Source organism: Lepidochelys kempii, chromosome 17, assembly GCF_965140285.1.
Source record: "Lepidochelys kempii isolate rLepKem1 chromosome 17, rLepKem1.hap1, whole genome shotgun sequence".
Taxonomy (NCBI): Eukaryota; Metazoa; Chordata; order Testudines; family Cheloniidae; genus Lepidochelys; species Lepidochelys kempii.
Window position 1 is genome coordinate 9,324,001 of NC_136396.1, and position 24,197 is coordinate 9,348,197.

General features: G+C 38.0%; 1 protein-coding gene across 9 annotated transcripts in view; it reads right to left on the bottom strand.

Annotated features, from left to right (window-relative positions):
- The window catches only part of NF1 (neurofibromin 1), a 170,621-nt gene that overhangs the window by 87,180 nt on the left and 59,244 nt on the right, over positions 1-24,197 (bottom strand). For 6 of the 9 annotated variants that reach the window (XR_012155355.2, XM_073315123.2, XM_073315119.2 and 3 more), the window contains 11 exons: positions 23,874-24,055; positions 23,552-23,763; positions 22,369-22,530; positions 20,402-20,514; positions 17,919-18,054; positions 12,359-12,421; positions 7,711-7,869; positions 6,011-6,108; positions 5,698-5,844; positions 5,058-5,204; positions 3,562-3,672 (listed from right to left, as the gene is read on the bottom strand). Coding sequence is in view for 8 of the 9 variants with exons in the window: in XM_073315123.2 (XP_073171224.1) it covers positions 3,562-3,672; positions 5,058-5,204; positions 5,698-5,844; positions 6,011-6,108; positions 7,711-7,869; positions 12,359-12,421; positions 17,919-18,054; positions 20,402-20,514; positions 22,369-22,530; positions 23,552-23,763; positions 23,874-24,055 (1,530 nt within the window). In the remaining variant the exon portion in view is untranslated. The remainder of the gene's footprint in view (positions 1-3,561; positions 3,673-5,057; positions 5,205-5,697; positions 5,845-6,010; positions 6,109-7,710; positions 7,870-12,358; positions 12,422-17,918; positions 18,055-20,401; positions 20,515-22,368; positions 22,531-23,551; positions 23,764-23,873; positions 24,056-24,197) is intronic. The other 3 variants (XM_073315120.2, XM_073315122.2, XM_073315121.2) reach the window with 3 other exon arrangements.

Genomic DNA, 24,197 nt, shown 5'->3' on the forward strand with positions numbered 1-24,197 from the left:
AGCCTCGGGTTTCCCTGCATAAGCTAATGCTGACCTTTTTTTAGCATTTTCTTGTGTGGTTTCCCTCTCAGCACTATAGGCCTCACACGAGGCGGAAGATGAGGAGCCCAATTTCACAAGAGGCTCTCTGTGCTGCTTAGGCAGCATTCCCCAGCTCAGGTCATGCCAAGAGGATCCCTAAACATACAACTGGCCTACAGGATAGCCACTTCAAACTCATTTCTACACAATTATAAACCATGGGTGTAATCTAAGTCCCAAGGCAAGGAATCAGAAGATTCCCCAGAGTGGAGATTCTAACTAGTTGTACCAAATGGCCTGTGTGAAGTGATTTTAAAATGTGAAATGCAACATAAGTGCAAAGTGTTATTAAAATAATGGTGACTTCTTAATCATGCAGTTGTAACAAGTCACACATTTTCATTTCTTAAGTGGCCACACCAATGGATTTCTTGCACTGAAAAAGTCTTCCTAAATCTACAAAAACAATGAGGAGTCCGGTGGCACCTTAAAGGCTAACAGATTTATTTGGCCATGCATCTGAACAAGTGGGGTTTTTTACCCACAAAAGCTTATGCCTAAATAAATCTGTTAGTTTTTAAGGTGCCACTGGGCTCCTTGCTGTTTCTGTGGATACAGACTAACACAGCTACCCCTCAAATACTTCCTAAATCTAGCAGCCTTTTCACTATGAAAGTAATTTAGCTTTAAGTTTTCAGCCATTTAGTACTTCACAGAGGTTTTAATGGTATGTAGCATGCATTTCCCCTGAAGTGATTGGGGGAGGGTTGTGTTTATTTACAAACTCTAATACTGTAGAGTATTCCGGAATGAGGAAAAAAACCTCAAAGTTTATTTTACTTCCTTCATTGATGTTGGGTTGAATTTTCGTTAGGTTTATGTTTGTTGCTCTGGAAATTAGAAACTCAAATGCAAATATTGGAGCCAACCGCTTTTAGCTTTTATGATGACATCTTTGGGAATTTATATATAAATGCAGAAACCAGTTGTAAATGTAGAGGCTGCGCTCAGATGGGTTCTTCAGAAGCTGTTATCTACTTTCACCATAAGAAACTGAAATTGGAATAAGGTATGGATTATTATCTTGTGGTAAAATTAAGTAAACATCTACCAACAGTAAGCTACCTACCTGTTGAATTTTACACTGGTACCTACAGGTTGAGAGTCAATAATTTTATCTTGGAAACAGACAAAAAATATTGTCATTGTACAACAGGTGTTATAGATTTGGTTTCTTGGTAAAATACTTCATTCTACTTTGCATCACTGCATGTTTAATGCAAGGAAAATTTTACAAAGTGTACAGTTAAGAATGATGAAAAATGATAAAACAAAGAAGTAACTTAGGGATATTAACTGATTCAACTGAAAAATAATCTAATAGTTAGCATGACAGAACAGCTCTTCCTTTAAAAATATCTACTTCATATCAGCAAAGCTCGAGAATGCCAGACAACGTGAAAATACTATGTGAAATGTTTAATACAGACAGAAGATGCTGTTGAAATTGTGCTGTGTAGTCATGCCTCATGTTTTTAAATGAGGCTCGTTTAGTCACCCCAGAAAATACAACAACGGTGACGACCATGATTCCTAGCTTCTCTGCAGCAAAAAGATGACTGCCAACACTAAACCTATGAATGGAACCAGCAGCATTAAACCAAATAATCGAAGAGTCACTAATAGAGCAAGCACAATGCAGCATGGAGGCTCAGTAGCTATGGCCTTAACTCTCATGACTATTGCATCTTTTACCGTGTCCATCATTTGAATGTAACTGCTTGGTTAATTGTTATAAAAATAGTATTCATTACTTCCGAATCATTGGTTGAACAATCAAGTTCTGGAGTCCAAATTCTCTAAGAATCACCGTTCTGACGTCAATTAACCTCTATCATTTCAATATGTTCTTCACTATTTTGAGAGTTTTAATATTGTGGAGCAGTAGCGGTACTATACTTATGGTTGCTAAATTAATGACCATGTTCGAATCAGTACTTTCCATTGGTAAAGTTATTAAATTACTCAAAATAGTATCAAAGTGTCCATGCATTTTATATAAAAAAAATTTAGAAAAAACTGTATGACTTTTTCCACTGTAAGAAATTGTAACAAGCTGATTGTCAAATAAAGCTCATACTCTAAATGTATTACAAATATTGGTAAGCTATGGAAATTAGTCTTATTACACTTGTTTTACCAAGCTACATTTTATGTATTAAAATAAGTATATGTATCCCCCTCAAAAGCCAAATTATGTAAATATGACCCTATTTCCTACGTATCTATCCTCATGTGCCCAATTCTAATAGAGTAACCAAAAGTTTTGGCCTAATAAACTCAGATAACCATAAAAAGAGATGATGTTCCCTTTGCAAAAGTCCGATTGTTCTCCTGCAAGGGACACTGATATCTCAAATCCTTATACGTTCCACTTGTCATTCACACTATGGTTTTTTGTTTGTCAAGATCTAGACTGCAACTTTATTTGGTTTGCATTTTTGTTGATGTTTAGCTTAAAGGGTAATCCTTTGTCAACAGTAAGTAATACCACTTAGTTACGCATAACTTTGTTAAACTGCAATCATTTCACTAATATTAGTAAAACTGATGTAAAAATTAAAAGATTACAGTGAAATACTTGCCTTGGTGATCTGAAAAGAATAATCCTGTGTCAGATATATTTCTTGAAACTTTCGACATTAGTGTAGTAAAAATTATCAATTATTTTAGTGAATTGTTCAAGTATGGTGAAAGATCAAAGTTAAAATATGCATAGTCCTGGGTTCTAATATTAAATATTTTGCAAAACTTGTAGTCTATTCTTCACTACTAAAACTGATTTTCTCCCCATTTCTTTAATCAGACTTCTGCATACATCATATGCACCACTCCATATACTAAATCCTTTCCTTATAGAAAGGAAGCAACTCAACACTAACGATCATGGATAAAATTTTCAAAAGTACTTAAGTGACTTATAAGCACAAGTTCCATTTTCCAAAACAACTTAAGCATCTGGGAGCATAAGTCCCAGGGACTTTCAATGAGTCTTAGGTCCTACCTGCCTCAATCACTATTGAAAATAGGATTTAAGTATTTTTCAAAATTTTATTCCATGACATGTTTTGCCACCTCATTTTGCATTTAAATTCCCAATTTTTCTCCTGCAATAAATTCTGAACAGAAGGAAGTTATTGATATGACTTAATATTAGTACCATCCATATGCACTGTGGGGCCAATTTAATATTGACCTTGAATTTTTCACCTCCTAAAGTAAAATGTAACCCTTTCACAATGAACTTTAATACATTTCACAGGCACTCAGACACTATGGGATGGGTGCCCATACAATTTATATCGATAAATTTCTGATCTAGGAAATTGGATGGCCACAAGAGTGTAGTCTCACCTCAAATCTCAGATATGTTCACAAATTCCTGGTTGGTGAGAAGCACATATCTTCCTTATATGCACTTGCTGCTTTTGGTATTACAGTGGTTATTATAAGACAAGGGAAAGACAGAAGTTTTCTTACCGCCGAGCGATGTAGTAGAAAACAGGATTGCCAGCTTTTGATGTTCCAGCTTGATAGAAAATATTTAACGTTTTCAATGCCTTGAACTCCTCTTTTTCATGTACCTGGTGCCTAGAAATCAGCACAATTATTACTTTACATTGACATTTGTTCATAGATGTCTAAGGGAAAAACGGCCCATTTGCACTTTAAAAATTGTCTGAACATTTCATTAAATATTGTTAAGCAAATTTTTAACCACCACAACATCTGTTTTCTTAGAGTTTTCCATTTTACCAATGAGCCGACATTTTTTGGGGGAAAAAAATCATCACACCGCATGGAGTTTATTTCTCTATTTTTGAGTGGAAAAGAACTTAAACGTTTTAAATTTGGTTCTACCTCCCTCCCACCCCCCATCTCTCCCTCCAAAAGACCTCATTAGGTATGAAAGTACTTATGTATATACAGTAACTCCTTGCTTAACGCTGTAGTTATGTTCCTGAAAAATGCTACTTGTAAGTGAAATGTTAAGTGAATCCAATTTCCCCATAAGAATTAATGTAAATAGGTGGGGTTAGGTTCCAGGGACATTTTTTTTGCCAGACAAAAGACTATTGTGAAGCTTGGCTGAGGTGGTGAAGTCACAGGGTGGAAGGGGGTGGAATATTTTCCAGGAAATGCCTTACTGCTAAATGATGAACTAACACTCAGCTGAGCCCTCAAGCTGTAGCTCACAAAAGCTTATGCTCAAATAAATTTGTTAGTCTCTAAGGTGCCACAAGTACTCCTTTTCTTTTTGTGAATACAGATTAACACGGCTGCTACTCTGAAACACGTTGTTAATGTAGCCTCAAACTCTAAAAGGCAGCATGAATGGAGAGAGAGAGAGGTGCACTGCCCCTTTAAATACGCTGACCCCTAAGTACACTGCCTTTTTAAGTAGATCAGCAAGATGAGACAGCAGCTGCTGCCAGCAAGCTCCCTCGCTCTTCAGCCCTGTTGTGTCCCACTCCCACTCTGGAGATGCGGAGCAGGAGCGGGGAGAGGGGGATGCCCTGACATTAGCACCTCTCTTCCCCCCACCTCCTGCACAGCAAGCAGGAGGCTCCCGGGATCAGCTCCAAAGCAGAGGGCAGGAGCAGCAAGCAGCAGTGGGGGGGAGGGACAGCTGAACTGCCCGGCAATTGATAGCCTGCTGAATGACTGCCACACAGGGAATTTAGGGGAGCTGATGGGGGACTGCCGGTCCACCCTGGTTTCAAGCCCCCACCAGCTAGCTCAAACAGGCTGCTTTTTCTGAAAGAAGTGGACAAAGCAGGCGGCTGCCAAACAACATTATAAGGGAGCATCGCACAACTTTAAATGAACATGTTCTCTAACTGATCAGCAACGAAACAACGTTAACCGGGACGACGTTAAGAGAGGAGTTACTGTACATGCTACATCAAAATTACAAGACTGATAGCTTAAAGTTTAAAAAACCCAATTTTTCCAATGTTGAGTAGCTCCATTACCTAGTCATAAATTCTTCAAATTTGGAACTGGTGAGATTTAGACTGGACCAGTGTGTGTCCGCCACAGGCTTGTGCTCCGGTGGACCCAAGTAGGCAAGAAGAGTAGCCATTTTGTCGAAAGGTCGCCTTCCAACAGCTTTGTGATCCCTAGAAACAATACATTACTTACAAGAGACAACAAATCCTACTTAGCCCTCAGGCCCCCTCCTGATTTTGGTCCAGTAACTTCCCTTTACCACGAATGAGCTGGTTGTGCGTCCCAAGTATTTTTAGGCAAGTGAAGAATGTTAAATTTTTTATTGCAGGTTTAGTGAACAACTATAAGAAATCTGTTCACAGTAGAAAGCATAATTCATGCACAGGTCTCAATATGAATGAGACATAGGCAAACAAGTAGATTACTGAAGTGGCTTACAGTAATATGAAGAACTGCAATGGAAAGTTATGGATATTGCAAACGGAAGGTCTCCTCAGACAAAATAATTCATAAGAGAAGTAGGTTAGTACAATGTTCTTTTAAGTAATAGCTAATGAATGAAAGTCAACCTGCCCATGCCAATCCCCAGGATGTGAATTAATTGATTTGTCATCTTGAACTGTAATTGCATTGATAACTCCCTCCCACATTCAGATCTTTTACCTGTTGCTGGAAAGATACTGGCCAATCTTCTCCTGATTGTTCCAAAGTAAACGGTGTAAGGCAAGTACGTTGCCATCACTAATGAAGGAGAGACTGTGATTGACAGTGTCACTAGCAGGACAATCAGATGCAATATCAAGAAAAAACCTAAAGGGAGACAGAAAACCAATTGCTCCGATTAGCAGGGAAAAATCAGTCCAGCAGGCTGACAATAGGTCACAGAGCCATGAGAAAGCATTTTTCTGTTTGCTTTCTATATTTTTACATAAGATGTGTGGTAAAAATTCCTCAGGTAAACTACCAGTGGGATTACCTTCGTGCTGCATCAAAGTTGCTTTTTACAAAGTCATTAAAAGGCCGCATATGTTCTTCTTTCGTAAACAAGACATGGTTGGCAATACTTTGAAGTATCTAAACAGTAAAATAGAAAATAGAATTGTTAAAGGCACACAGAGGTTTTACACATTACACTTAATCCAGCTGTACCAATGAAACATCTCTTCCCACTTTGGCAGATTCATCCACTTCTATTTATCTATGAAAATCCACAGGGGACACACAAAAAGGCTGTTGAACAACCCAATTAATTTCAATTTAGTAGACTGTGCCCACTGCAGCCTTTATGCAAATAAATCTTTGTCCAGTTGGCTGGAAGAAAAGGGGTGTTTGCACCTTTAAAGGCTCCCTTTAGTGGTGAGAAGGGGGAAATTTTACAGGAATGGACAGAAAGGGCAGGGAGCATGGGGCCAAGTCAGAACAAGCTCACTCCATTGCCTTTCATGTAGGCTTGAAGAATGAGGGGGTATTTATTCCTCTTGCAGCCATGGAATGGTGTTTTCTTCCCCCAAACTCTCAGTACTCGCATAACTACACTGATTAGTGGTCACTAGTTGAATCAAGTGTACAGGAAGAGAGTTTTTCAGCTACAAAATTCACTTACTAAGTGAGTGCACTTTGAGGTACTACTATTTCAAACAGCCCAACTTGCTGTGCAGTAAGGGTATGTCTACCCCGCACTTAAAATCCCATGACTAGCTTGAGCCAGCTGACGTAGACTTGCAGGGCTCAAGCTAAGCGGCTGTTTAACTGCAGTAAAGATATTTGGGCTGACTACAGGCCACAGGCCCACGAGAAAGTCTGGTTTCTATATTTTTATCTAAGATGTGTGGCAAAGATTTCTCAGGTAAACTACCAGTGGAATTACCTTTGTACTTCATCAAAGTTGCTTTTTACAAAGTCATTAAAAAGGTGTAGTCAGCCTTACTGGCTTTTCAACAACCTCCTATGTAGGTATATTTAGAGGCATCGGAGGCGTACTCAACATTAAAATATTTATATGACAGTAAGGCACATACATGTCAAGTTTTCTGATATACGTACATCCACTGAAATTCAAAACCTTCATGAGGCTTTGAAAATAATTTTCAGAAGTGAGGAACAGAAACTTAACAGGAACAAAAGGTTGAGTCGTACTACCTTTTAGACAGCAGTTAGCAGTGTGTCCTGCTTAATTTCTTGTGCCCTCACTTCTGAGCTATTAATTTTCAGTCAGAACTCTGCAGCCCAAAGCTTGAATTTTGCACAACTGTGCAAACAAGTCTTAATATTCTGACACAGAATTGTCCGAATTAAAAAACAGCAATGCAGGTCTGGGAGGCCAAACAGTATAGGGCTCTTTTATACTCAGGGTAACTTACAGGGTTACTGGGAAACATCAAAATATTTGTTTTTTATACAAATCTTTCCCCTCAAGAACTAGACTGAGATAAAGCCTGCACATTAGAATTATGATATATACCCAAGCATAGTTCAGAAACTGCAATTCAAATTAGCTGTAAAATTAATAGAAAATGTATACATTTAAACACTGAAGTCCTGGCTAGAGTAAACTTAAAGCTGAGATAAGTCTCCTTATAGTTTTTTTAAACAGAGAATTAAAGCCAAATTAAAATCACCTAGAAAACACAGTAAGTCCAAATAAAAATACAGAAACAAGCAAATTCAATCCTTCACCTTTGACATTAACTTCAAGCCCCTTTCAATTCTAGGTGGAGGCTTTTTATCTAAAATTCCTGCCTCATAAGGGGAGACAATTGCAGGATTGATGAACCTTAGGAACATGGCACTTCCAACTGCTCCAATGCTGTTCTGAGGAAACCGCTGGCTGACAACCTAAAAAGTAAAGTTGAGAATTATAAAGCTACAGTTTGAATTAAAGTAAAAGAGGAAGGAAAGCTGAAAAAAGTGTTCCGCTCTAGTCCCATTTTAAGTATTTATCAATCACTCCAGACCATAAACAGGACTATACAGGATTGATAAATTTGAGTAGGATTATGCTGATTTGAGAATATCGTTTAAATCCGGAGTTATAATGGCTTAATAACCTAGAGGAAGAACACCACCTTCATGATAATTAAGTGCAAGAGGAAGAGGGATTTTTAAAGCAGATGTACATAATTTTACTGCAAGTTTCATACACCCGTCCCTATGTGGGTGAAATTATTTAGTAGAGGGTCAAATTGGTACAAATCCAAGAAGTAGTTTAAAAATAACTAGTCACTAAGAAAGTAATAATGTGGACAATTATTCCAACATATTCAAATATATATTATGTCCCAGTCAAAAACATGGGAAGTGTGTTTCTAATTTGTCAGATTTTTAAGATTACTCACAGAAGCCCCTTCACCATTAAAATTTACATTATAATGATTCTTGGGTACTTTTAACCTTGGAGGAAAGACTTCATTGGAACCTGAAAGAAAACTTGAAGAGGAGAAATAACTCACCATTTCAACAGTTTTGCCAAATGAAATGATACGATCAAGAACAGATCAGTTATATTGGTAAAGAGGAATTCTGCTATTCAACATTATTCTTAACTTGCACACATATACCCTTCCCTCTTATTCACTTCAGTGCCCAGCAAAATCATATAAAGATGGGGACAGAATTTGCTGAAAAACTGTAGATTTAGGTACTACTTTTGGGGACCCAATCCAAAATAGTTGGAATATTTTGTAGAATGAACAGAATGAAATATATGGAAAGAAAAACTAAGTCTTCTCAGTTATTACCTAAAGAATCTTTGTATTTTAATAAAAGGCTTATGAACTCAGGGGCTGAAAACAAAAACTTGTTACCGCTTAGAGTGCTAAACTGACTGGAAGTTAGTTCATCTGAAAAATCTTTGGAATGAGGTTTCTGAGAAATGCAGAGGTCTGAGGAGAACCTTCTAGACTGTTAAATGGAGTACATGTACTACGTAGACTTCTGAAATGCCATCTGAAGAACATCAGTAAGAATTATACTATGGAATTTTAGAAAAATCTCTTGTTGGGAATATGGTGAAAGCTACTTCTGTAGATATGAAAGTTCATGCCCTTCAAACCTGACACTAGTTCTTTAAAGCACCTTTCCATAAAACTGCAGGAGGCTAGATATTAAAACAGGTTGATTTACTCATCTTGTCATCACATATACCAGTATGGTTTTTTGCTGTTCACAGGGCTTTTAATACAGTCCTAAAGTTCCCCAGCTTGATCTACCTTCTCTATTTTAAAATGAATGAAACTGAGGATAGACAATCCATGAAGAAATTGTACTGATAACTACGGATTACACGTAAATTACTGGCAGGCTACTAGAATAAATTCATTGCAAAAATCAATGCTGTCAAGGATAAATTACAAATAAATATTCATGACTATATATTTAGGATGGCTCCTTTATCAAGTTCTAGTTAAGGTCCCAAGAAGCAAACAGGGAATGCGATGGACCCAAGAGCATGTGTTTTTTCCAAATAGCCTGTGGATAGTATATATTGTTCTACAGCTTATTGTTTAGAAGGGAAGTGAAAAGAGAAATGCAGCAATAATGTTATTTTAATACAAATAAAGGTATCTTGTCACTGTGAATGTAGGTCTCCAGGATTCATGAGGACTTAAGCTGTCATGAATGCAGCTGAAACAACCATGGTGTGACCCCACAGCCTAAATTTTGCTATGAGTTTTTGTAGTATTATGTTCTTTAGTCCTTTAGTTTACTTGTTCTTGGTTTCTGAAACAGCAGAAGACACTGCAGAAAATCCCTTCAGGGTAGTTCAGAGGTCTCATTACCTTTCATCCATGAAATGTTATTGATGCTTAGTCTTAAGTATATTGAAGAAATGGAGTGGGGAGAAAGCACAAACGAGTTGTTAGTGTGGAAAAAGTACCTTCAAAAGGTAATTGACAGCACAGATTGAACAGGATCAGTGTGTGTGTTCTCATTTGCTTGTAGAAGAAGGCTGATAGAGATCTCTGAGAACACCATGAAGTTCAATAAGCTCACCAGGGAATATTTTAAACAGCTAATGATGAAAAAGCAAGCAATAGCTCAGGGACACCTCTGCCTATAAGAACTTTAAATGTCAATAGAAGTGTCTAATGAATGAGAAAGGTGGGTATCAAGGTTTAGGATTCCCAGGGGTGGTAGTGAACCTGCATCATTACAAGTAACAGGTGTACATGCTCTCCAGGCCTCAGAATTCATTTTCAAAGGGTAAAAGAACCTAGAATTCTTCAACATGTAAATTTTGCTGATGAAGAAGCATGATGAATAACGCATGAAAACTTAACAGATTATAGTTTATTTTAAATATTTGAGTAATAGTTCCCATTTTAATTTATATTTAAACAGACTACTTACCCTGTTTAAAATAGCTTTTAGTTATCGAACCACAACTACTTTTACAAATATCACAAGTACCAAGAACCTTAAAACTTGAAGAACCCCCACCAAGAACAAGGATAGAATAAATGTACACTATGTCAAAATAAATGAATATTGTTTTCAAAGGCAGTGCTTTCAAAAAAGTCAGTAAGTCACATAGAATTTTTTTAGTACTACAATCCATTAAAACATCACGAGTTCTGTATTAAAGTTTAAACTTCGATCAAAACCAGACTACTTTATCAGTAAACAGCAACAAAATTTGATTTCTATTAACCGCTATTGACCAAAAAGTCTTAAAGTATGAAATTTTACAATATTTTCAACAGCTTAAATTTTAATAGTCTCAAATCTCAGTAATTCATGTTCCTATAAATACTTTGCTTCAGACATCAAGTATTTATTAGCAGTGTAGCAATGCATACATCATTGAAAATTATTTATTAGCAGTGTAGCAATGCATACATCATTGAAAATCTATCAGTGTGGCTCCGAATAATTTAGATTAGATAAATACTGCCAAAAGAGCCAGCAGGAGAAAGCATTTTTTCACGGATCAAAAAGAGAACAGATTTTTAACAATAATTTCTCAATGGCAATGTTGTAGTAGTTTAAAAGAAAAAAAGAAAAGAAAAAAATGTTAGGACCAGAATAATTCTCCATCAGATAAAATTAAGAAAGGTCAACCTTTCCTCTGAAAAGTTTCAAATGTGCCTTTAGCCTTGCAATGTAAAGTTTAAAGACAATCCTATACAGATTCAGTACAAAGAGTACTGTTCTATTTTTCAAAAATAGGAGGAAATAAATGACACTGTTTAATGTAAACTGCATCTTTTGCAAGAATAAATCTCCAAGAGTAAAATTTAGAATATTTAATCCCGTTTTCTTCCTAGACTCTATTTCAAAAAGATTTTTAAATTTAAATCCTTAAAAAAGTTTCAGGATAAAATCTAATCCTATTAAAGATGTTCTTAACCCAGAATGACTGTCATGTAACTTCTAGTTCACCTGAAATGCCATGGAAAACATATCATTAACACATAGCACATATTAAAGACTTTTTCCCTTCACTTACAAACCCACAATTCTCAAGATTTCATCAAACACTGATTACCTTTTTCCAGAATAATGCCGTGCAGATCGCACTTTTTGCATACAAACATGATTAACACTCTGCTCAATTAATGCAAAAAAAAATGGGTGAGAATTATCAAAATGCTCAACTTGCATTTTTCCTTTATGCATCTTATTCTCCACAGCATTCACACACAGTAGGCAGAGATCACTCAAGACACAATAAATCTTAACTTCCAATTACATTACTATATCAACACACATTTTCTTGTAAGGAAAGCAAAAGCATAATACTCAATTGTCAATTTAAAATCTATTTTCTTTATCCCAGTACTGGCTTACCTTAGGAGATTTGCTCATTTGTATAAGTACAAATGCTAAATTTTATTTGTTACTCACAAGGCAAAACTTAAGGGAAAATAAATAAAAAACAATTCACAAGACAATGAAGTGAAACTACTTTTCAGTGCACTATTTGTGTTAAGCTGAGTTTTCCCACTTCCAGGAAAAGACACATCTACAAACCAAGATGTTGAAATAAAGCAGACCTGGATTTTCCTAAAGTCTAGAAGTCATTTTCTTTTAACGTTTATTTATAATTGCAAATGGTGGCAAGGATAGAAGATCAGAATATTGAACATCAAGCAGTAAGGTTAAAAATGCCTTTTTGTTGACTCAAATAGGCACACAGAGAATATTTAAAATATAAACTTAATTCCAGTGTTAATTGAAATGAAAGCTATTTTTGTGCCAGAATTAGTAGAATGATTTTATAGTGAAGGTCAAATAGGCTAAGGTGAAGATGTTCTGAACAAACAGCAAAAGACTTTTGTTTTGCTTTGAAAGAAATGGCTAATAAAAAGTTCTCCAAACTTACTGATTTTTTGTTTTCCTTTTTTTCTTTTACGGTAGCTTTATTCAGTAGAGAGTGGCAAGTTGCCTACAGAACAGAGATGAGCACAAACAAGTCACAGCACCAACTACATACAGCAACAAAAACAATGTTGACTTGTACATAAAATTACACAATAAAATGTAACAAACATAACAAAAAATGAAATATATAAACTAAAGTTTGATGGAGTTTTTATTCCACATACTTATTTTACTACATCTTATTCACAAAGCACTAAATACCATGCAAGCAAATGTTGGGTTTCAATCATTTCTACTATTTCTGGCTAGGTTAAAATGCTTAAATTTGCTTATGATAAACAATATCAGGCATAAATTATTATATTCAGCTTTCAAAACATGTTTTGCCATACCCCCAAATATTTTTTAAATAGCATATTTCAAAAGTTTAACTTTTAGAAGGTCTACATCATTTTTTTAAATAATTTTTAGATTTAAATCTTCTCAAGTTTCTCTGTGTGTCCTTCAAATTTAGTTTAATGTATGATTCATATTCATAATTTTCTCATCTTAACGTAATTGGATCACAATCATGGTTTAAATTATTTTCATGGGTGCACAATATGGCACAAAGTTTCTGTAAATAAAGACTGAGAAAACCAGCAGGTCTTTGCAGAAACTGCTACAGATTTAAAATTCAAGAGCTTTGACTAGACTATGTTCATTTTTGAAATGCATCCCTGGTCAAAAGGGCCAGCCCAAGGCCTGTGCACCACCTCACACTGTGATTTAAGTCAGACAGTGGAACGCAGACCTTCTGTGCTGTTCCCTCTGCACAGAGGGCAACTTCACCAGTGAGGATAAAAGCCATGTCCTCCACATTAGCCGAAAATAACTATTTTGAATAAAGCAGCAGTAACCATCAATACAGATTACAATAAAATAGCATTAAGGAGGAAACAGGGGCCACACTAAAATTTGGCATTTTGTTACAAGGAAGCTTACAAGACACTCTTTTAAAAAACAAAAAGCCCCACCCACAAGTCAGAATTCGGGTAGATACTAGAGCCCTGCACGGGATTATTTTTAATACCCGCTCCCAGCCTGCCCCACAATACCCATTCCCACCTATTATAGCAGCTGATCCTGCAGGATCTGCAGGATCCCATCCCACCCCACAATACAGACTCCCACTCCTTCCTGCTATTATGGCGGTAGGTCCTGTAGGATCCCAGTCCCACTGCAGGGCTCTACACTAGTTCCGTGCAGGGCTCTGGCAGATACCATAAAGTCTGTGTAACAGCCTACAAAATAAAAATGGTGGAAATTTACAGAAAAGTTTTCATCTTCAATCCGCTTCATATTTACCTTCTAGCACAGTGGTTCAACCCATGGGCCACTTGCTATCCAACCAGCACACAGCTGCGGCCCATGTGACATCCTCAGGGCCATACAGGTAGTATACATATCTCATGTGGATGTAGCCCACAAAACAGAGCTCCATACGTGGCCCACAATGGTAAATAGGTTGAGAACCACTGTTCTAACATGTATGATCAGTTCAGCACAAAATCCACCTACTAATAAAACTAGTTTCACACCGCTGAATCTGGTATAATGGCAATTCACAACAAAAAAGTTGTGACAAGATCAGCTGAAATTTCTATTCTATTTAATCAAAAGAAATCTCAGAAATAGATACTGCCACACACACTGTGCGTTAGGGAATAAATTTCTGTAGCAAATCAGAATCCCATCCTCATGTTAAGAAAAAACACAGGTCTCTTTACACACACCAAACAGTGCTCTTTGATAATGGTATGTTGACTGAGTTTGTTCTCGACTTCCTATCTTGCACAACATATGGAATAAGTTACCTGAAAATGAGTGAGCATGTGTACTAACCATTGCAATAACCAGAGGCTTAACTATTAGTTACGTGTTGGTGATTTACACGAGGAAATACCTCTTATGAATTCTATTCGCACTACCCGAAGTGCTATTCAGTGTGGTCCTGACTATCCAAATTAAATCTGTTTTAATGAGATTGTTGCATTAACTGAAAGCAATTCATTTTCAGAATCAATTCTGATTAGTATTTCCTTCACATCCATTTATAAGCCCCCCCAAAATACTGCAAAATTAGTCCCATTTGCAAGACTGAATACACTTCATGCTGGGAGATGGCAGATTCCCTTAGGGATTTTTATGAGGTTGCTTAAAAGAACTGTTTTACTCTTTCCCAGCCAAAATTATTATATATGGGGGCTGTATGTTATATATGAACCATAGCGTTCTAAAAGTAGAGTTATATAATGCAAAATAAAGAATGACAATTCAGACATAATTCTCATTTCTTTAGTCTTGGCCACCATCTTCAAATTTCTCTAGTACTTGAATGTAGGGGAATAAGCTAATGAATGTTTTGATAAACCAAATGTGGCGTAAAGAGGAGAAAGTAGGAGACAATGGGGAAAGAAATGCAAATAAAAGGCTATTCACAACAAATTCAAAATCAAGCCTTATTTACAGCAGGCTGAAGATAGCAGACTGTTCAAAGACCTCAAGTACTCCTCAACTGCCAGATGAAGACTAGTTTATTTTAGTATTGTATTTTTCCAATTAATCTCATTTTTCCAATTACTCTTATTTGTACTTTTTGGCAAAGTCCAATGAGACACTTGGTTCCAAGAGCAACCTAGTTGGTACATAAATGCTTCAAAAGGTGAGAAGTAAAAATGTATCTTAGTAGTCCTCTGTAGGATTTTCTTTGGCAATATCTCAATGTATATGTTCCAGTAGCCATGGAATTGAACTAAAAAACTTCTGTACACAAACAAATGTAACTGTTAGAATATTTTCAAACCTATTTCTATCTCAACAAATTTTGCTAAGTAATAGCATATAAGAAACTAGCTCAGACAAAGAGACAGAACCTAGACCAGAGGAAACAACATCGAGTAACTGAAGCAATACTCAAGGTTTTATCTAAAGTTGTCAGTCGATAATGTTAAAAACACCCCCGCACATCATCCATGAAGCAGTATTTGTTTCATCTTGAAAGGAAACCTGCCTGTCATCCCCTCAAGCCCACTGGATGCAACTTCCTAAAACCACCCCTAGATGGAGAGAAAATGAACGATCAGACTATTTTATATCACAGGCACAAGCTATTTTTGTAGATCTAGACCCACATAAAAGAGAGTTGATTAGAGGTATCTTTCAATGACTTGACTGTGAAATCAATGTATTTCTCTTTATTCCCCTTATTTGGCATTTTGTACTTGAAGACCTGTGATTAAAAAGTTAAAAAATAAAATAATCTCTGCTCAATTTGCTTTGGATATCTAATAATCTTCAGGAATTCAAGAAGAGTCCTATATTTTCAATCAGCACCAAAAACAATGCATTGTTTGTAGAGTACTCATCTTAAAAGCCAAAAAAGTTACATTTATAGAAGGAATAGTCAGTGGGTAGAAAACAGCGATGCAGTAGTTCTGGTCTACCCCGGTATGGGTAATTCTTTTATAACACACAAATAGCTCAGGAAAGTGTGTTCACCCATAACTTAAGACAGGATTATTTGCTATGGAAAAGTATTTTTTTCTCTTTTCCATACTGAAATGCATGCTGCCAAACAGGATTGATTCTTTGCTGTATTGGCTTCAACACAAAAGTAATTGCAGATGGGGTCTCTGTTTTTGCATCATCTTATTCCTTACTTGCACCTGGATTTTTTGCATCCCACCTTTAAAATTAAACTTGGATACCACTCAGATCCAAGATGTGGTACCACTCAGGGTCACCAAATGAAATTAATAGGTAGCACCTTTAAAACAAACAAAAGGAAGTATTTCTTCACACTATGCACAGTCAACCTGTGGAACTCTTTGCCAGAGGATGTTGTGAAGGTCAAGACTGTAACAGCGTTCAAAAAAACAACTAGATAAATTCATGGAGGATAGGTCCATCAATGGCTATTAGCCAGGATGGGCAGGGATGGTGTCCTAGCCTCGGACTGCCAGAAGCTGGGAATGAGCATCAGGCGATGGATCACTTGATAATTACTGTTCATTCCCTCTGGGGCACATCGCATTGGCCACTGTTGGAAGACCGGATACTGGGCAAGATGGACCTTTGGTCTGACCCTGTATGGCTTTTCTTAGGTGCAGAACATATGCTGCACCACCCCCATTTTAAGGTTACCAGTGTCCTACCTGCCAATAGATGGAACTTAAAACTTTCTCTCCTTTTACAATATATAGCTTCATAATAGAGAATGCTTTTATATGATTAAGTATAAGAGCTTAGAGAAATCTTTCAGAAAGTGCTCGATGAGAGAGCACAGTACATGTGGGACAAAGGAATAAAGACTGAATGTTGCATTGGCTTGGCTCTCTCTATGCTCACAGACACAACACTTCCTGAGTCCGCAAGTTTTACTAGCTTCAAGAGTAAGTCCTAAGACAACTCTCTACTAACATATTGCCATTAACATTTCAGGATATATGCCGATTGAGACAATCTAAATTTAAACTTACTGATGCAACATCAACTTGGAATTTAGAAGTTATTTTAAAATGACAGGAGTCAAATAAGAGCTTCTACTAAAATCAATAGAAAATTTGTATAAAATAGAGTTATAGGAAGAAACCCTCAATCTGTGAAGCTTGTATGATATTTTCCATTTTAACCAGCTTCACAATAAAGTGAGCTGAAGAACATTTTAAACCGTTAGTTCTGTTCATTCGTATCTGATGAATAACAGTTCTGTTCATTCGTATCTGATGAATAATATTTCTGCAGAACTAACATGGATAATAGTTTTTATACGTTTTTTTACTGAAACAGAAAAACAGTTACGATTTACTTCAAAGATAACAGTTTGTGCACTTACTGTACTTAAAGTAGAGAACTGAAGACAACTATTTAAATTCAGGGACCAAGCAGGCTTTTTAATAGCTCTTGTATTTATGCAGCTAACACATACCTATGATCTTTTTAAAGATCGATGGATGGATAATTATACTATTATGTAGAGCAAACCATCTATTAGTTGAATGGATTTTATACAGGGGAAGTCACTCCAGGTACAGAAAGTAAATGTGCATATTGCTATTAAATTCAAAACACTTGTTTAATCTTCCTCCACACTTGCCAGATTTTCCCTCTTTGTTGCCCTCACCCTCAAAGGCTCCACACTGTACACTTCTGGCAATAACAGCTGCCCTCTTACCTCCACAGCTAACCAATGCTGTGCCTTCAGTCTCCTAGTAGAGGTATTAGAGCAAGACAAGATGACCTCACCCTTATTAGCTCAGGGTGCTCAGGTGTGAATTCAAAGTGGCAGGCCAGCCCCATAAACACAGTTCATTCCCTAGGCTAAGATTATGTATGCTGAATTTCAGCTTGGAGGATTAATTACATAAATCCTATAAAACAGTTTTAAGAAAGAAATGGTCATAGCACTTTATTATTGGCCCATGGCATGAAATAACAGTTTTAAACCAGAAATTCTGACCTTTGCTATCTCTACAACAAAACTTAGGGTTTAAAGATTTAAACCCTAACTGTGGGCATACCTGGTACAGACAATGGCACACGCTGCGAAGCTGGGGTGGAAACTCAGAAGAGGAATTAATGATTGCATGGAAGAATTTCTCGGTCATCTGCAGGAGACTCCGTTGGTTGGCTTCAAGACTTTCTGTATGCTCCAATCTGCAACAGACCCATACATATGACAATCTTTCAAAATGTTACCATTCAAAAAACATACAAGTTGCTCTTATATGTTTGATAGCAGCCATGTTTCAGTGTAACGTTACTAGCAACCTTGTTGAAATGCTAACGACCTACCAATAGAGACATCTGCACAATAGATTTAACCTAAGAGGCAGAATGAGTTGAACAAAGTAATTTACAAATATCAGGCCATTTTACAGCTTTGTAAAAAAAATCATGATAATAGAATTCTCATCCATCACTACCCTTAACCGCCATGAACACAGTTTAGGGTCTCACATACCCATGGAGGACGAGAAGTCCAGCAATGGTATCATAAAGTTGAGGACATCTCCAACAAGACAGGTATTGTTTGTGCCTTAAGATCCGCATACGTAACAGGTTTTGTCAGGGTCATGGTTTTATTGAAAGTTCAAGCAGTTACTGAGGTAGCCATAGATAGGTATATTTCATGCAGGTAGAAGGGGTATTTATAAATGTGGCCTTTTATCACTTCCCAAAGTCAAAGACATGGATAAAAGCACAGAAAAGGAAGCTTATTTTTTGGGAAAGCTATTTTAGCTAGCGTAAAATAAAAAAAAGGGAGAGACTTGCAGAACAGAGTTAGAAAAAAAAAGCAACTACAAAATAATCTAACCATTTAGTATATATTCTGAGGAGATATGGGAGTAATCAGGACAAAGTAGGCCATATAAAAAGAAAAACTTTCGTAGCTGAGCAACTGGTTTACTGGCTTAGAGCAAATGATCTGCAGAGCTATGGGCAAGAGTCACATACATCAGGCCAGATTCGTATGTTCCATATTCAGGTATGGCACTGGCCAATGGCCATGCTGCCAAGGTGGCACCGTAGAACTCGACGCAGCATCCAGTGACCAATCGAGCTGGTGATGCCTTGGCAAGGGGCTAACCTACCCTTCCGTGCCAGAGGAATCCTCTTGCGGTGACCACGGGGGAGCCATCAATGCCTGCGTCTGTCATCTGACCGTCGCCACTGGAAACCGGCGCTTCGAATGGGACCGGTACCGCAATGGAGATCACTCCCGCAGAGCGGGTGATGGGGACCTACGCCGAGAAGATGACCAGCGGGAGGGTGAACAGTGCTGGTAATACAGAGACCAGTAACTCCCCCAGGCGACCTGCGTTAAGAGGGCAGAGTCTGCGAACGCGGTGCCGGTGATTTAGGGTGAGCCCCTGAAGGCCTGGACTGCGAAGCCATAGATCTGTGGCATGGAGTCGGAGAGTATTGCCTCGGTTCAGGAGACAGGCAGTGCTCACCTGCCCCTGGGGGGTCTTGGCGACTAGCCTGCACTTGTAGGGACCCTTTGCCGCTCCCTGGGGCGCACGCGGTGCCACCAGCGGTGGTAGAGGCCTCTGATCTCTCTGCTCCAGGAGAGCCTGGGAAGGCACCGATCCCGCCACAAGTCTGCGTCCCCAACTGCTCCTTGGAGTTGGCAGTGGATCCTTTGGGGGACTAAGGGCCCTGACTGGGGAGACACATCCATGTGGCTCCAATGTGGGCGGGCGGCCCGAACTGGCTCCTTTGCCCGATGGCCTTTCTTCCCTGGTGCCAGAGAGCCTTGTTTCTTGGTCTTCTTCCTGGGCACGGCGACAGAGAGCAGTGCTGGGGGCGTGCTACGCACTGAGACAGAGGTATTAGCAGTGAAGTCCAGCTGGGATGGCTCGGAAGCTGGTTGGAGGGCAGCTTCCATGAGGGGAGCCCTCAAATGGATGTTGTGCTCCGTCTGAGTCCTGGGTCGAAAATGGTTACAGATACAACTCCTGTCCTTCACACGTGATTCCCCTAAGCACTTGAGGCAACTGCTGTGGGGGTCACTAACAGGCATAGGCCTGTTGCAGTCTGAGCAGGGTTTAAACCCCAAAGGACCAGGGAATGTCCCGCCTGGGGCTAAATCCTCGATGGGACTAACTTCTAGCTACATTTAACAATTACTTAACACTAACTTCTATAAACAAACTATTTACAAGGCCCTAAGGCTCAAAGTAGAAGAGATGAAACCGCTAGCCCTTGCTGTGCAAGGGAAGGCACTCCGACTAACCACCATGGGCGGTAAGAAGAAACTGAGTGGGCGTAGGGCTGGCAGTGCCCGATATACCGACGCATGTGCGCGGCACTCAAGGGGGTGCCAGAGCCAACCCTACGGATACCACTAGGGCAAAAATCTCTGACGACTACGCACAGGGGCACGCACACACCTAGAATGGAGTCGACATGAGCAAGCACTCAAAGAAAAAAAATCAATTCTGTCAAATTAGTGTGGATGGGAAACAGGCTTATAAATAATGATGATGATTTTTTTCACATTTCAAACCTTGTAGGATCCACCTCAAAGCTGACATGTTGCCATTCAGAGGATGTGATCACAGTCCTCAATAAAGGTTCCAGGAGCTTCTGCAGATATGTAGCACCATATACCTATGGAGAAAATACATCAGAATGTGTGGCCAGGCCAGCATAACTCAAAGCACAAGAATATTTTCAAATACTGAGTATGTCAAGCTTTATACACTAATTCTATTTTGTCCTACATCTGATTATGTTTGTACAAGCAATGAATCTTAAAATATATTCTCTGAGATTATATAGTTCTCATAGCCAGAATGCTACACACACAAGCAAACATATGCTTAAGAAATGTGAAAAGTACTTAGAATTATCACTTTCCTGTCTGAGAAGTTTATGCACAAATGCTATTAAGTACTATATTAAACTTTTGAAGTATATCAAATTAAAGCAAGTAAACTTTCAAAATAGTACAATAAGAGAAACATGTGAATACAAGTCACTACCTCTCTCATTTATAACACGTTTTTTTAAAGACTGCATACTCCTACCTACCCAAAAAGATACCAAGTTCATCATCACTGCTTTATTCGTAGAAGTATCTATGCAATTTGGGTACCAAATGCTTATTTTCTTATGAATTGAATGCACAGAAGGAGGAAATATTTCTTGAACAAGTTAAGGACAGAGACTGTTCCACAGCTTTTTAAATAAGATGGCTGATAAAACAGCTACCAGTTAAAATAACTTTTTCGCATCATCTTTGACTTGATAAACAGGTCTTAAATTGATCAGATTAGGGCATAGGACAGAATCATATAAAGTTAATATTTGTACTTCATAGGATCATTTTTGGAATGCAAAGTTATAACTGAGTTCTACAATTATTTTCATAAACGATTCCTCCTAAATAACTAATTAAAGCAGAAGTTATCAAATGTTGTAAGCCTCTTTAAAAACAGATGGGACTCCTGCTTAGCCTACATCAATTCAATGCCCCCATCTCAGTTTACCTAGTTCCTAACAAGGCCTTAAACTGGAATTCAGTTTATTTGAAGAAAGGCCAGACTTTGTTTCCCATCTCTGTGAGGACAGAGAGAAAGACACCTTCTGCAAAAAGAAAAGGAGTACTTGTGGCACCTTAGAGACGAACAAATTTGAGCATAAGCTTTCGTCAGCTACAGCTCACTTAATCGGAAACTAGCCTCCTGGGCGCAGCCTTCCAACTCTTCAGTAAGCTAGATCTGCATTCTAGAATCACCCATCTGATGGCCTGGGCAGACTTCAACTAAACCAACTTAAAATACATTTTAATATTCAGACTAGGACTGAAGACTGCAGTGACTGCCTAACAGATTCTAAAATATTAGAAGATGGATAAGAAGAGCATTAGCTAGTCCAACACTTGCATCAAATAGGAAACAATTATATTCTACCTGCATTTAACGAACATTGACTTGAATGTGTCTACTAAGTCTGCTATAAATACTTCTATTATGCAAACTTTTCCATTACGGTATTCAACTTCCACCCTGGTAGCTCTGAAACAGATGAACCCTGCAGAATGAACACTGGGCTCCCTGGAAACTTTCAAGGCGGCCTCCAGATTAAAGTGTGAACTAAAGAGGGTGTGTCATGAAGTCGCCAAAAAAGTTTTACCCCACCACCCCATCCCAAATCAGGCCTCGGCATGGAAGGTCTCCAAGGATTAGACACCGTAAGTCTTTATAAAAAAAAGAACTGCATGGCATCTTGATGAACTTTCAAGAATTGTCTGTGACTGTGTAGACAAATACAGCCATCAAATTATAGCTTGCACTCTCCAGTCATCAGAACTATCTTATTTTCAATTATCTATTTCAAGTACTCAGAGTTTAATGTAATCCAACTGCAGTTTCACATTTCTGAGTTAATATATTTTTTCCTGTTAGTCTGTCACTCTTCAAAAGAGTTTTATAAACAGGAACCGAAGCTCATATAACTTACCTTAAAACAGAAAGTCATTATTTTACTGGCCAAGCTATTTCCCCTGAACAGAGTCTGCATGGAATCTGCCAGTTCCACTTCCTTAGAAAACATGTTCCAAAGCAGCTGGTAGAGCAAGTGCCGGGAGTCAAAGAGGGTGACCAGGACACGAGCTAGTTCATCCTTAAGGAACAGAAATAAAGAGGTTAGTGTGTCAGAGCAGTAAAGAGGCTGGATTGTGAAAACCTCCCCAAACATGTCTAATGTAAACTGTGCTAGAAAAAGATGTCAGTGACAATTTGCCTCTCAAGTATTCTAGCTTGCGCTAAATATTTTCTTCTAGTTAGTAGTTTGTCCTGTTTTGAAATATTTGACCATGTTAAAATTTGTATAGCACAGGCTGAAACATGGTCTAGAGTGTTTCAGCCTGTGCTACACAAATTTTAATGTGGTCAAATATTTCAAAACAGGACAAACTACTAACTAGAAGAAAATATTTAGCACAAGCTAGAATACTTGAGAGGCAAATTGTCCCATTAAGTCTTACAAGTAAACCTTAAAGTGTGCTCGTCCCACTCCCCCACTTCTAATTTTATTTCTAAATCTCTCCTCGAGTACCCCACCAGATCATGTTATTCTGGTAGGTTCTTTAATATGTTCCTAAAACCATCTCACTTGTGAGCCTATGATGAACCAAGGTGGAAGTCTAATTGATTCACCCACTGTATAAACAGACCAGACAGACAGACCAGGGAAAAAGCACATTAGGTTACCAAAACACAGGCCTACTCTGGTATTACAGTACATATACCCAACAGTCCCCACACCGAGCAACATTAAAAGGACAAGAAAAAACTATTTTACCATAACAGGCTAACAATTACCATTTCAACTATAATTTTAAAATATACCACAATACCTTAGTTTAGACTAAAGCTCTCAGCAAAATAGACCCAATCACAGTTGTAGAACCCTCTGAGAAAAAGGTCATGTATTACAACACAGGCCCTAACAGGGTAGCCTCAACTCTTCGTTTCTTTAGTCAACTTTTGTTTCAACATTATCGTTAAATTGGAAGAGCAGTAAATTTAATTCCAAGTCTTATGTAAGACTTTTTGAAGGAGTTAAGCAGGTTACACCTTACGAAACAAAATGCACTTGGGGTTAACAAATGTCATGTAACTGGATGTGTGAATCAACTTACCCACTGCGAACAAGGCACCACATTGGCCAATGCCATAGCAATAGGTAGCTCTCCTTGGTCACCCATCATAGTGACCAATTCCACCAATCTCTCAAACCGATCTGCTAGTACAGTTTCTGCTAGCGTATCAAACTCTGTACCCTGCTGTAGAATTTTGGTGAGGACTTCCATAAATGTAGCTCTTGTCTGGAGATCTTTATGATAACCTAAACCTAACAAGATAGTAACAAAATAAAGACTTGAGTCACAAAGTCATGTACTTCTTAATTAAGGCTCAAGCCTTCGTATGTGAATCATAAACAGTTGATTCTAACTACTTTACCTATTGAGTGCATAAGGCCACTGTCCACATTAGCATTGAGTAAGTTTGACATCGCAAGAACAGTGCAGTGTCGCAACGAAGCCAGTCTTCGAGACATTCCACGTTTCCTGCCACCTGTTTGTGCATTTTCATCTTCAACTTCACTACAGTCATTTAGAAGGTTCATAAATAGAGTGAAATATCTAAAACAAAAACAACATTTGTACATATGGATAAGTGAGACTTTGTTTAAAAAAAAGTCAGTCTTCGAGCAGAATGGTCTAGGATATAAAATAGAATGCTCTGTTGTACACCTCCCAGAAATATAAGTTAGACTTGCTCTGG